This window comes from Nannobrachium achirus, assembly GCF_963921795.1.
Source record: "Nannobrachium achirus genome assembly, chromosome: 6".
Taxonomy (NCBI): Eukaryota; Metazoa; Chordata; class Actinopteri; order Myctophiformes; family Myctophidae; genus Nannobrachium; species Nannobrachium achirus.
In genome coordinates, this window is record NC_137815.1 from 36,458,233 (window position 1) to 36,473,691 (window position 15,459).

The 15,459-nt window shown below is 44.0% G+C and overlaps 1 protein-coding gene across 1 annotated transcript; it reads right to left on the minus strand.

Annotated features, from left to right (window-relative positions):
* Positions 1-1,917: 1,917 nt before the first annotated feature.
* LOC308287064 (netrin-4) lies at positions 1,918-13,706 on the minus strand (the record flags this gene model as incomplete). Its single annotated transcript, XM_080728185.1, has 11 exons — positions 1,918-2,054; positions 2,578-2,751; positions 3,630-3,698; positions 4,514-4,644; positions 5,284-5,485; positions 6,771-6,962; positions 7,799-7,925; positions 9,769-10,119; positions 10,740-11,074; positions 11,421-11,510; positions 13,631-13,706. The coding sequence occupies 11 exons, from the start codon at positions 13,704-13,706 to the stop codon at positions 1,918-1,920; spliced, it is 1,884 nt and encodes a 627-aa protein (XP_080584311.1).
* Between the last annotated feature and the right edge of the window lie 1,753 nt (positions 13,707-15,459).

Here is a 15,459-nt window from a genome sequence, read left to right on the forward strand (position 1 = left end):
ACCTATCATCAGTTTTACAGTAGAATATCCAAAAAATAAATAATCTCTACATTGAAACTATACAAACTATCTACCCCGGAATTGAACCCGGTTTCCTCCGTTTGATCTGGTGAGTTTTAGGAACTCCAGGGTCTTGTGACCAAATATACCATGGATGCTATGAAAAATGTTCTCCTTACAAGCTTTGAGAGTTGGATGCATCTATTAGGTAGAGAACATCAGTCTGTAATTTACCGTACACTACAGTATGCAACAAACAACGCATAAAATGTTTTCATTGTTACGACACTGTTGCCTTTCAGACTTTAGCCACTATATACTGTGTTGTATGACAAATAGCGTAAAACTTGTAAATCCCTGTTTGTTTTTTAAGTTTTAATAATGAAAATATCTGATAATTCAACCTAGCATAGACCTCTTTCCAGAGTGCTGCTGTGCCGCTGTGTGAAGCAGTGCTGCTTGACTATGACTGTTGCTCTGAGAAATCTGTCTATATTGACCAGGTTGAAAAGGATTAAACATGGTTAACATTAAGCTTGTGTTCTAACAGCAACTGAACATTTTTGGACAAGTGTCCATCTGTGGTCAAACTAGTGATGGTATTGCTGTATATACTGTATGTCACTTAACACTGTGCTGTTTGTACGACAGATGGAAGTCCACTTGGGTCACATGGTTTCAAGATGTATGAACTTATTAAGGCATAGCTCTGCACAATCAAGGTGCTGTGGTCAATAGTTTTTAATGTATATCTTGTCTTTCAAGCCTTAATGATTGTATTCATTGAACATGTCCAGATTCAAATGAACGCCAAACCAAATCTTTTACTTTCTCATTCTCTTAAATATACACACTTATATACACACTAAACTGGAATAACTCAAATGGTATTGAAACATCATTTGCAGTGTATGGAATATGAGTGAAAGGTAAAGCACACCCTCCTGATGTTTAAGTGTGCTGTTGGGATGGGACAATAATTTATCGTGATTTAAAAAAAGCTCACAATAATCGTATGGCTGCACATTTGAATTATCATGAAATTGTCCTCCGTCATACACTAGTAGTTTGAATTAGCTTTTGTCAAGCTGCATATTGAGTACCACCTAAAAACCCTCTGAAAACTGCATTTGGTATAAACTCATTTCACTCTAAACGTAAATCAATTCACCAAAAATGGCTGATTGGTTATTTTGGGGCGAACGTCCCCCCTCCCAGAATAGGGATGCCAGGGGTTCAAGTCGCGATAATATCGTTAATCTGTCATTTTCATATCGTACCATCTAGCATGTCTCATGCGGTCAAATGTTTCCAGGGCAAGGAACAGGCAGTCAGTTAATGGACACTGGAATGCATGTATTGAGATGATCTACATAGATCTACACACATAGTATGATTTACATAGCCTTCACATAATTACCTTACATTAACAATTAGGTTATAACTTTGGAGAACGCATAACCCTATGAGGGAAGTCTTCATTGTCCACACATCAAGGTTTGTAATGTCAGATACGCGTATCATTTTATGGCCTTTTTAATGTCTCAAATGGGACCACCAAAACATTAATTTCAGGGATTTGAACACCCAATGTCATCATATTTGAATTGGACCCTGACACTTGGAGAGGTTTGGGCATGACATTGATTTTTACCCAGTTCCTCCACAGATTAAAAAGAAAATCTGTCCCTATGTGGGGGTGTAGAGCTCTAGGACGGCAGTAGCTCAGGAGCAGCCGGAAAGGTTCCTGGCTGCATTTAAGTGTCCTCGAGCAAGGCACTGAACCCATAACAGCTCCCGATTAGCAGGTTGGTGCTCAGTCATTTTGCTGAACTGTGCATTGACTTTGTATGTATGGCTGCATGTCCATTTCCTCTGCATTGTTCAATGCACAACAACTCGTACAACGAGTGCCAGTCATGGGCAGCCCTGCCTCAGTGCCTCTGATATGTGTGCCCCCAGTCTGGGTGTCCATGGGACCACCACGCTCTGCATGGTGACCAACAGACGGCCCGTCTCAGCCTCCTCTGGCCCTGCCAGCAGGTACTCCATACCTGGAGGAGTGGAGGAGAAGAACAGGGTAGATGTAGATGAAGCCGTACGTCTTGCTGTGTTGGACAATAATACATGTTATGAATGAGATAATGTTGGTAACCTCTTGACATTAGGGCCCTTTTTTCAGCATGCAACCAATTGTAAAATCAGTCATTACAATGCCATCTAGGCCTGGCAAAATACATTTTACAGCTGTCCTGTGTGCCAGGGGCTATTAGAGGGAGGGGAGGGGGGGGTATGAACGAAAGCGTGAACGTAACAGTCTAAGGAAATTAACGAATCGTTCACGAGTCTTGCTAATGATTCAGTTCTTATGAACAATACATCACTAATGGCTGTCTAAATGCAGAATAAAAACTGAGAACGTAAGGCCGTTTTCTCTAGAGACCGTTGTCGACTAACCGTGGCCATAGTCGACTAACACAAGCCTAAAACTAAAACTTTTCAGATGACTAAAATATAATAATTCAAACGACTATAACCAAATCAAAATGTGCTGTCAAAATGAACGCTGCTGTGCACCTGGGTTGAGGATAGGACAGGTGCAGCCGCGGATGGTCCAGGACAGAGGGTAGACGATGATGGTTCCCAGGGACAGCGTGGTCACCTGACCCGATCGCAGCACCTTGCGAACTTTGACCCGCACTTCCGCATGGCTGCCCTTGTCATGAGCAGACAGCACGCCGGCCTTTATCACTGTGACATGATGAGCCAGACAGACAGCCTGATTAAATAATGAATGGCAAGGTGTCGTGAGCAGCCATCATCATCGTTGACAGGGTCTGGCAGAACATGGCACAAGTAGGGCAAGGAGACTTTTACAGATTTATGAAAGTGCAGATTGTAAATCTTTCAAATTGTGTTGTCCAATTTAAAATCTGAAAATAGTTTAAAGGGATAGTTCACACAAAAAACAACTTTTTTTACCCATCTGATTACTTACCCCAAGGAGACTTGAATTCATGGATATATATGTGTGTGTGTGTGTGTGAGTGTGTGTGTGTGTGTGTGTGTGTGTGTGTGTGTGTGTGTGTGTGTGTGTGTGTGTGTGTGTGCGTGCGTGCGTGCGTGCGTGCGTGCGTGCGTGCGTGCGTGTGTGTGTGTGTGTGTTCCTAAGCCAACAATCTGATGGCCAGCAATGGAGACACAAAGAGCCTGCTTTGTCCCCTATGGAGACACGAAGAGTCTCCTCAAATTATTGGTTTAGGAATGCGGGTGAGTAATCGATAGGAAAAAAAAGTCATTTTGGGGTTGAACTATCCATTTAAGAAGATATACTTATTTGAATGGAAACTCAAATCAAGAAGCAAAGAAAAAGACCATCAAATATCTGTTATCTCACACCTCTCTCACAGCAGGGGATTCTTCATCATTTAAACAAAAATAATATGAAAAAGAAAGAAAAATCCATAAAATAAAATAAAAAACAGACCCATTTCCTTGATTTGTGCAATGCACTACTTGCAGGAGATTTGATCAGATGTCATGATCATTCTGGTGCCAACTTCACAATATCTGTTGAATCTGTAATGAATATTTCCAAATATCTATAGATTCAGCATGGGATTTCTTACCATAGTCATGCTTGGTCTTACAGAGGTCAGACACACTTCTCAGCTTTCTCTCCTTGCAGCTGCACTTTCCTATTGGAGAGTCATCACAACAACATGAAGATGTCAACCAATGCAGTGGTTCCTAAACCTTTTTGGCCATTCACCCCGTTACCTTCCGACGTATAGCTGACACACACCCCCACACGGAAAGGAAATATATGATTTTTTTTTAGCCGTGCTAACTGCTCCTACGTCTGGCTTTGTGTGCATGTATGTATGTCCGTATGAGCATGGAACTCCATGATGTGAGGAGATAACTGACGTCACAGACAGAACGGCTCATACAAGGAGATATGCACGCAAAGTGAGCACCACAGGTGTGATTTTTGGAGCGGTGAAAGCGCTCCCAATAGACAGGTATGTCTGTGGGTGGCTGGCTGGCTGGCTATGTGGCTGGCTGGCTATGTCCGTAGCCTGGCAATACCTTGAGTGGCCACACAAGTTAAAGGAGGGGCGCTGTTGTGCAGGCACACAGACACACACACACACACACACACACACACACACACACACACACAGGGTATAGCTGCTCAGATTCACCGCTCCACTTCGAACCGAGGTTTGATTTTTAAATATATGCAACATATCTGATTATCATCTTTGTGACATATTATTCGAAATTGACCATCTCTACAATATAGTATGTACATATGTGGACATATAAGCTATATATAGTTTATATGAGACATATATTCCCTATATATACATACATAGCACCACAGTATGGGAATCCCTGAACCCAATGATTTGAAGGACATCAACTTTAGTGTAAAACAACATGTTCTTTTTCAACTGAAGAACAGGTGAGAATATGTACATATATTAGTTTAAACTACACCGCTCACCTGTGTGATGTAGGGCAGAGACAGCCAGCTCCTTTGGCCAGGTCACCTCGCCTTCGTTTGTGAGGAACATGTGATCCAAATCAGGAATCTTCCCACCAATGGGCACGTTGAAAACCTGATTGTTTGAGTAGCTGCCAAAACAGAAATGGATTCCATCTGATAAGGTTTATCATTGTTTCATTGATTGAATACTTTATTAGAAGTTTGCATAGGAAAAGCACAGCACAGGACAGTACAGATAGAAAGACAGAAAGCAAAATGTCTTGTTTACTTTGGGGACCGTTTGTACTCAATTCTTAGAGAACTTCCTTATATCAGTGGTTCTCAACCTTTTTAGGCTGTAACCCCGAAAACAATCACATTTTAACAGGGGACCCCCCACCCTGACAAGCACTAAGAGTTGTGGAATTACATTTTGTATAACACGGTTCAATTGTGAAATTAGCCGATATACATGTTCACAACGCCTCGCAACCCTAACCCTATAACCCTTTCTGTCTCTAATATTTGACAACCAATGTTTAATTGTCATTTTAGAGGTATTAAAAAAGTCCTTAAATTGTCACCCTATATACATTTAAACTTTATGTTGGTTTATTTACTGTTGAGTGAGAAAACAATGTTTCACATTAAGTTAATCATCTGGGGACCCCCAAAATAATTTGGGGACACCCCCTGAGGGTCCAGACCCACAGGTTGAGAACCACTCAACCTTTCCATTCTTCCAGGGCATGTTTGTCCAGAGGAAAAATAGCTTAATTATGACTAACCTGTGGTGGCACTGCCCCCTGGTGGTGTGATCACAGGGTTTGCAGCCCTCCTCCCCTCCAAAGCCCCAGTACCCAGGCAGACAGTGGCTGCAGCCTGTACCCCCTACTCCTGGTTTACAGTGGCACTGCCCGCTCCTAGGGTGGCACCAAGATGCCTCCTCTCCGGGTACTGACAACGAGCCCTGTGGATTACACCTGCATCCTGAGAGAGAGAGATTATTTCTTAGATTTACTTTATTTGTTTATTTTGACAGGACAGAGCATATTTATGAACAATACACAATAACGTACAGTAGTGTATAAGTACACAGGATTTAGCAGTGATGCAAATTAGTAGTATAATAGTCTTGATATCCATTGGTTGTGTTCTATTACACATATGTACCAGCAGAGGGAGACTCCCTGGGTAAAAGCTTATTAGTTGTTGGATATAGTGTCCAGTATGTAATTCTTCTGGTTGACCTTTTTCGCTTTCTTATTGCGTATTTCATATACATCACACACTCACACAACACATCAACGACCTCTCTTCTTCTTTCCATGCATCTCTTAAAGCTATACTGTGTAAGTTGCTCAACTAGTGGTCAGTAGCGGTATTGCTTTTTTCGGCCGTTTTTCGGCCGGAGTCGTCGCGGACCACCGCCGCGGACCACCGGAGCGGCGCCGCAAACCACCGCGACCGATAGTAATCCGTGGAGGGGTAGAACGCATGGTAGAACGTAATTTTCTGGCCAGGATTTGTGGATTAAGAGGTTAAAATCCTTCACCATGGTAAACACTGTAGCCAAGCGGAGGCGCTTCCTGGAGACCAGAGCAGATAAGCTGTGATTGGCCGGTAGTGTACCATGTGTGCATGATCGGCGATGTGATTGGGCAACGTATACACAACGTATACAGATGATGCAGATTACGTCATTTTGGCGCGAAATCCCGCCCCTGTCACTGCTAAGAAGAAAACATATAAAGAGAAGGCTTCAGAAGCTGAAAATAACGGAGTGGGTGTTCTAAAACTTTAGCGATTTAACAGTTAGGACAATTTTAAGATTTGTTTTATAAAAGAAGTTACATGGTACAACTTTAAGTCAGTGGTTTTCAACCAAATGGACCCTTATTAGATCTTTATCTCTTGAGAGCGTGAATTATTGTTAAACAACTGCATTACTTAATTTACAAGAAGTATACAATTACAGAATGTAGAAGAATTGTTATCTGATTGACCTGTTATCAGTCCTATGGTACCACATAGGCCTACAGGCTACATCATGGAATTGTGAACAAAGTTTTGGGCCTGAGAGTCAAAATCTCATCAAATGGTGGTCTGTGGCTCAAATGGCAAATAAATAACGGACCTTGATATGAAAAAGGTTGAAAACCACTGTCTTACGTGTACAGGTGTGGGGGAGTAGAGGGTCTCTTACGTGTACAGGTGTGGGGGAGTAGAGGGTCTCTTACATGTACAGGTGTGGGGGGAGTCGAGGGTCTCTTACGTGTACAGGTGTGGGGGGAGTCGAGGGCCCGTGAGGAGGGGTTCCGCCGGTAGCCACGGCGACAGCGCTGGCACCTGCGTCCGGCCGTGTTGTGGCGGCAGTCGTCGCACACGCCGCCGCTGGCGCCGCCAGAGGAAAGCCACACCCTCTGGGAGAAGTGACAGCTGTCTGCGTGTCCGTGGCACTCACACTCTATGGGGGAACACAGATAGAGATGTGGGGTGACAACGGCAAGTAAGGGCCAGTGTTAATTTTGACAACTCATTGGTCTGACTCTCCTTCCAAATCTATAGTTTAGAGCAGCGGTTCTCGAGGTGGGGTTTGGGGACCCCCAGGGGTCCTTGAGGGGGTTCCAAGGGGTCCCCATTAAAATGTGTTAATATAGCATCAAAATCAGTTTAACCACTTACCCTATAAATCTCTTTTTTTTTTCTTTTTCTTTTTTTTTTCTTTTTTTTTTTACAAATCTAGGACAAGGGGGTCCGGGAACCCTAGGGGGTCCTCAGAGTTACTTCAGGGGGTCCTCCAAATCTTTGTGTGATAAGAAACCTTTTTTCTCCTTTTTTTATATTAACCACCTGAACCCTAGCATCCATATTCTGAGAACAAAAATAGCTGATCGGCTATTTTAGGCAAAGGGGTTTAGTGTAGAGGGGGAAAAGAGCAGACTAAGTACAGAGTGAAAGGTCAACTTTATTAAGTATTGACGGTTCAAGCGGTTAAATATCTGAAAAGACAAATTGACATGAATCCAAAATACACCAATGATTGTGTTGTCAAACGATGAAACTACTATATGGAATCTATGAAAAGGTTGTGGGGTCCTTGGCCTGAAAACGTTGAAGACCCCTGCTATAAAATGTTTTCTGATGGGGATCCCCGGCACAAAATCTTTTCAGATGGGTTCTGCGGGGTCAAATAGGCTACAAATCAATTTGGGGGTCGTTGTGACATGAGAATGTTGGAGAAGCACTGGCTTAGATAAAGATCTAATACTGAACAGTGTAATTGATGGCAGGTCCACTCACTCCGACATGGGTTGGGCTCCCCGCTGCTGCCATTTGCGGGCCTCCAGGGACGGTCGTTGTGGAGCGGGGCGCACCTCTCACAGTGTTCCCCCGCAGTGTGGTGAGTGCACACACACCTACCGGGCACCTGGAACATATACTGTATAAGTATGGATAAATTCACTTTACATTAGAGCACATGAACACAACACCAAGCACCTGGAACATATAGCAGCGATAAATCCACTTAACATTAGAGAATATACTGTAACCGACCCCGCTAAAGACCCGGCCGTAACTCCTTCCTTCCTCCAAGGGAGCTGGCTCTCTTGCTGTTGCCTGTTAGCTCAGTTGCGCAAAACATTACTTTTGTGTTGAGGGCCAGTGAGGGACGCAAAGGACTCCAGAGTGCAGAGAAGCGTGAAGCACGAGGGAGCGCTTCTGAAAGGTAAATGGTAAATGATGCATTTATATAGACCTTTTTCCAGAGCGCTGCCGTGTTGCTGGGGTGTCGCTGTTCGAAGCGGTGCTGCTTGACAAATAATTGCGCACAAATTACCCACTCCCGGCACGGTGAGGTAGTGACGAACAATAGCAATCCAGTACTCTTTGGAGGCCCTGTAATTGGAATGAGTGGACTTTAAATCTATGACTGCCGCTCTGAGAAATCGGTCCATAGCGCTTTACAGAGATTGTGCATTACATTCACACACACATTCATACACCGATGGCGGAGGAAACCGTGCAAGGCACCAACCTGCACACCGGGAGCAACTAGGGGTTCAGAGTCTCGCTCAAGGACACTTCGACACTAACTCTGGGGGAGCCCGGGATCGAACTGAGAACCTTGGGGTTCCCATCTGGCCACTCTACCGGCCACTCTACCCCTGAGCCACTGCCACCTGGAACACATATCAGTGTGGCTGCTCGATAAATTCACTTTACATCAGAGAACACACAGACACGGATCTCATGGACAAGCACAGCGGGCAATCGCCTGTGATCTGCACTGTCTGCAAGAGAGGTTACAGGAAACATGGGACACCTGTCGTATTGACAGGCTGCAATAAACTGACATCCAGACAGCTGCTATAAAGAACTGTACAAGCTATTTAAAACCCTCTCACAGCTGATATTCACATCACTGTCCCATACATCTGTGTTTTATAACACTGTATAGGAAGTGAACACAGGTTGAAGCCTGATTTATTATACTCTCTTGTACAATGGTGTCCCTCACCGAAAATCGAGATTGTTGAAGCTGAACTTCGTTTTCTGCTTGACCATCTGTTAAAGCGGATCTACAAGCTCGCAACGTGTCGCAGTTGTGGGCTTGTAGATCGATACATAGATTTTCAAATGGCCAAAGTTTAAATAGAGCTGAAGTGGTTAAAGTATGTTTTGTAATAATAATCAAAATCTACAAAGTAACTAGTCACTAGTTTTCAAATAATTATAGTGGAGTAAAGGGACGATATCTGCCTCTGAGATGTAGCATAGTAAAAGTATTGAAAAGGACACTGTGGCGCAGTGGTTAGCGCTTCGCCCCACAGCTAGAAGGTCCTGGGTTCAATTCCCGCCGGGGGACGCTGGGGGCGTGTTCCTCCCTCCGCGTCATCAGCGCCCACACCCTAGGTGGGGTTGGCGATAGGGCCTTTCTGTGTGGAATTTGCATGTTCTCCCCGTGTCTCCTAGGGTAGATGCCCTCACAAAAACATGCAGTAGTCCTGGTTTCTATACTACCTCCCCCTAGCCAGCCAGGTGCTCCCCAATTCCCCTGGTGCGGCAGGGGGAGAGCGGAAACCAAGTCTACAGGTTAGGTAGTAGGCACTGGGTGAGAAAATGGGTTGCAAAACCGTGGGATAAAAATTTGAGAAAAAAAAAGTATTGAAAATTGGAAATACTCCAGTAAAGTAAAAAAGACCTACTTGAGTACGTTACCTTACACGCACACACACACACACACACACACACAGTGAAAGTTAGCTCACTGTGTTGCTGTTCTGTGGTGTTTCCAGGCTGTTATTGTGTGGCACACAGTGCTCTGCGTGGCCGTGGCACAGACAGGTCCCTCTGGCCAGTAAAGTGTAAATGCCATAGGCTGCTGCAGGGCTCTCTGGGCTCTCTGGGCTCACAGGGGGCTTCAGTGTCAATGCAGATAGCAAGGATGGCGGGTTCCCTCCTTCTCCCACGGAGGAGGGGCTGCTTGGGGATGCCGGACAGGACTGGGCCTTGAGGAGCCTAATGCGGAGGTTTGTGAGAGTCAGGCGGGCCAGAGTGTCTGGAGCATACGGGTCCACCGCTTTAACACCGCTGCCAGGAGCTAGGGTCCGCAATATCACCTGGGAAAGGAAAACGCACTATAAAACAGTGTATAAAGGAATTCAGTGGTTTCCGTTAATCCAGGGGTCTTCAATGTATTCAGGCCAAGGACCCCTTAGCTGAGAGAAAGATGAAGCAGGGACCCCAGATTCCATATACGTAGTTTCATTGTTTGACAGCACAATCATCAGTGTGTTTTGTGTGTTTTCAGATATATAGGTGCGGGGGTAAACAAAAACTGAACATTTCTATAAAGAAATATTCAATATTTTTCAACAGGTTTGCAAAGTAGCAAACATAGCAGATCGACAACCTCACATGAGCCTGTAAACCCATTAAATGAGGCCAAGTCTACAAATTGATATCATTTATATGGCCACCAACCCCCATCTGAAACTCCCAAAATGTCACTTTCAAAAAATTTTTTTTTCAAAATTACCAGATGGTTGAGAATAACTGCTATAGCCCTGGCGTTTCTTTTCAAATGGGGATACACGGCCAAGTGGTCAGTGGTTCCGTTAATCCAGACCAACGTACATACATACACGGCCAAATATATATCAATTTGGGGGTCCTTGACATGAACAAGTTTGAGAACCACTGCATTAGACACAGGTGTGTATTATTATCATCCCCTCACCTCTCCACCACTGCAGGGCATGGCCCCAGAATAGCGGGACGTGCAGAGCGCGCCTCGCTGGCTGATGTCATCGGGGAAGCCAAACTCCAAGCTGCAGTTGCGAGCGAAAAGCTTGAGGGTCTGCCAGGTCCGCCCGAAGTCCGCCGACCGCTCCACGGCCATGGCGGCGGGCCGGGGCGAGTGGAAGAGCAGGACCACATGGGACAGACAGAAGTGGCTCTCCAGATCCAAGCGGATCTCGTCGTCTTCCTGCACCACCCTTGACTCCCACCAGGTGTCCGGGTGCAGGAAAGGGTCATCAGTCATGTGGGCGGGTGGATGATGATGGGTGTCATCTGATGGGCAGAGGAGTGTGATGGGCAGCAAGGTTATCATATTTAACGAAAACTAATGGAGTAACAGAAAAAAAAGTTAACTGAACTAAATAAGAACGAGAAAAGAAGAAGGAAAAAGAAAACGATAACTAATTGAAACTGTATTGTGCGTTTACAAAACTAACTAAAGCCAACTGAAATAACTGACAAAAGGCCTACAAGCAACGGGCAAAAATCTGCTCCATTCCCATTGAAATGCATTGGCGGAATCCACTCTCATGGGTAGAATAAAAGTGCGGTGTGACCGTGCAATACATTGCAGGTATTGATACTTTCACTGTACACATTTAAAAGAAAAGGTGAGTACTTGGTCCAGCACTGGAGAGGGTGGTGAGAGTCCTGCCAGCAGCCAGGTTCCCCATGGGAGGACTGCAGGCATGGTCCTTACACCTGGAGGCTGAGGAGGAATGGAAAAGGTTAGATAGATAGATAAGATATCCACTTTAAACCTCATGTCACCATGCAATGTGAGCTTGTAGATCGGCTATATCCACTATTTGTCATTATGACAAACCATACAGTGCTTAACACTTGAACCCCAGCATCTATATTCTGGGGGGAACATGGATGCTTGTAGATCGGCTATTTTTGGCAAAGAGATTTGGGGGAGATGGGGGAAAAAAGCAGCCCAAGTACAGGTCCAGTTTACTAGAGGGTTTAAAGGTCACTCCCATGGAGACTGGAATTCATGAATGTTTTTTTTTTTTTTTTTTGCTAGCTTCTTCTTCAGTGCATTGTGATTGGGTGATTATATTGTGCTTTGAAAACACTGAAGAATGGGCATTTTCCAATCTTTACATCACAAGGAAAGGTAAGATCCTCTCCATTGTTGTTCCATAAATATTTAATCAGGCATTGCTGCTTAGATGTGACACAGTATCCATGAGCCCTTTCCCTGTGAGGGAGCACCAAGTGCTCTTAGGTTACATCCTAACATGCCCTCAGGTCACCCGCCACACACACCATTATCAGCCATCTTCACCTTTGATACTATACTTTACTGCAGGGGTCTTCAACGTTTTCAGGCCAAGGACCCCTAGAGAGAGATGAAGCAGGGACCCCCATATATTTTATACAATTTTACAGATTAAAAATCAAACCTCGGTTCGAAGTGAAGCGGTGAATTCTTATTCTATGTGTTCTAGAGCTATGAAATCTGTGTTCTAGATCTATACATTCTGTGTTCTAGATCTATACTTTCTATGTGCTTTAGTTATATATTTTTTTTATGAATTCTGAATGAATGAATGATTTTGTCTGGAGGGCCAAATTGGCATGTGAAGCTTGACCAATCCTCAATTGTTCAAGCATGCATGGGACATGTACGGGACAGACAAAAGTGACCAATCAGATGTACGGGACATGTACGGGACAGACAAAAGTGACCAATCAGATGTACGGGACAGACAAAGCCACACCTTGGAAGCGGCTTTCACCGCTTCAAAAATGTTCATAGACTTCTTAGACCACGTAGACTTGTTTGGCCGTGTATGTCATCAGTGTATGTTGAATTACTTGAACCGTCAATACTTAGTCTGCTCTTCTCTTCCTTCTACACCAAACCTCTTTGCCAGAAATACTGCGAGGCGCTGTGAGCTTGTAGATCGGCTATTTTTGGCTAATGTTCCACTCAGAATTGGAATGCTAGGGTTCAAGCGGTTAATGTAAAAAAATATGATCCTATCACACAAAGATTTGTCGGCCCCCCTGTAGTAACTCTGAGGACCCCCTGGCCTAGGGGTCCCAGACACCCTGTTGAAGACCCCTGCTTTAGTGTAATGTTGACCGTAACTGAGTACATTTACTCAAGTAGGCTGCTGTATTTAGGTACAATTCTGAGGTAGGTCTAGCTTTACTTTACTGAGTATTTCCAGTTTTCAATACTTCATTATTTGACAGTTATAGTTATTAGTTACTTTGTAGATTTTGATGTGTAATTTGGCTATTTGAAAATAGCAGATCTATTTTCAAAATATGTTTTAATACATTTGATTTTATACATATGATAACTGAAAGCGTGAAAGGGTATACTCTGCATAATGCTTTTACTTTTAGTACTTTAAGACAGTAGTCTATATATTGATGCCAACTTTTGTACTTTTAGAAAACTTTGAAGAGATTTGGAATGGATACCGGACTTTTCCTGCAGAGTATTTCTACAGTGTATTGAATGGCTACTTTTACCTTTACTCTCTGAACAATTGAGTAGCCTAGGCTATAAAATTACCTCAATGCAAACAAGCCATATAGGCCTACGTGCTTTATTGGGTTTAAATCCTATTAGTAGACCTAGACCGTGTATCTGAACTGTAGCCTACTTTTCAGATGCGAACTGCTAATAAAGTATTCAATCAATCAATCAATCAATCAATCAATCAATCAATCAATCAATCAATCAATCAAACAAACAAACAAACAAACGAGCAATCAATTAAAAGATACTATAAGTAAACGATGTGAGTATCATCCACCATTCCATCACCATGGTTAAATGCAGAGATGATGCAGGCTACTCACCTGCTCCGCTGTGTATAAGAGGTAAGAACAGCCCGCAGGCGATCGTCAGCATCTGTCCTTTTAGACACATATGCATATCCTCCTACAAACGAACTACACGCTGTTAGTTAGCCTACTGTCGGTAAAGACAAACTAACTTGTGGTTGATCCTCGTCCTGCAGTGTGAACGCCCTATATTCCATTCTAAACGAAATCTTAAAATATCAGCGATAATCGATAATGTTTTGCTCAATAGCCTATAGAAAACAATATGACGTGCGTGCGGTGGCCGCTCCTCCATATACGATGCTGATGAGCCAAACTCCTCCAGAGCTTAATAGTGTGACCACCGAGCAAGTGGACTGGATAATAATAACAATACTCCGTTACGACGAACAGAAGGTTTGTTTCTGATCATGACGCGCTCCATTCACCCACGCTCTCTGTGGTGCGCTTTTACGCACAGGAGACGAGCCAGCCCAGCGCGCTCTATTTATCCACGCACGCACGTCGCCCCATCTTTGCACGTTGCGTTGGCTGGAACAACACTAATTGCCCAGTGGTGACTGAGAACGTGCCCCCCTCCCCTCCCCTCCCCAATCTGGCAGCAGCACGCACCCGAGCGGCACACTGGCGCTGTTCGTGACTCATCCGTGAGGTTTCAGTGAGTGTACCGGGAAAGGCTGATTTGCCAGGGCTAGTGAACGTGCATGTTAATGTGAAACAGGCGCTGCAGCGCATACCAACTGCACACAGTAAAAATACACAGTATTCAACTCTCTCTGTAGTCTAAACCAGGGGCCTTCAACATTTTTCAGGCCAAGGACACCTTAGCTGAGAGAAAGACATGAAGCACTATAGGCCTATTGGATTTGTTAAATGTGTGTTTTCAGACATTTAGTGACTTAAACTCTCAATACTTCTCATAAACTTGAGTCTTGACCTTTGGCTCTGTACTTGGTCTGGTCTGCTCTATTCTTCCCCTGCCACCAAACCTTTTGGCTGAAAATGTCCATTAAGCTGTGAGCTTGTAAAATCTGCTATTTTCGGGTATCTTCCCCTCAGGGATGCGAGGGTTCAAGTGGTTAATGTAAAAAATAAAACAAATAAAGTCCCTATATGACAGAAAGATTTGGCACCCCCCTCAACTGCAGCATGCATATTCTGAGGACCCCCTAATGAAGACCCCTGCTCTAAACCAAATGAACCGACTCCATTTGGTTCCATTTGTACACTCTCAGTGTTATAGAGAGTGTTAAAATGACTCAGGATTTTACTGTGTGTGTGCCAGTTCCCTTGTGAGATCAGTAACAAAGCCAGGGCCTCTAGCAGGGGAAGGAAATTAGTTTATCTACTTCTTCTCTCCTGTTTTCCCAGTCGCAGTGAGTCCACGTTTCAAGTCTCTTTGAAGTCTACTTGAAGGAAACCCGAGAAAGGGACCAAAAATAGACCCTCTCAAACCTATAGAGACTTTCATTCCATGGCTCATTCCTCATTGTCACACTAAACCAGTGGTTCTCAACCTGTGGGTCGGGACCCCCGGGAGGGTCCCCAAATTATTTTTGGGGGTCCCCAGATGATTATACCGGTAGCTTAATGTGAAACATTGTTTGTCTCACTCAACAGAAAACAGTGGCAAGTGACAATTTAAGGACTTTTTTAATTCCTCTTAAATGACAAATGAAATGAATTGTGAAATATTAGAGGCAAGAAATTGTGAAAATATACGATCTACATGCTCACAACGCCTCGCGTTTTGAGGCTTTGTGAGCATCTGCTGTTTTCACAATAGAACCGTGTTATACAAACTTACAAAGTGCTCGTCAGGGTGGGGGGTCCCCAGTTAAAAT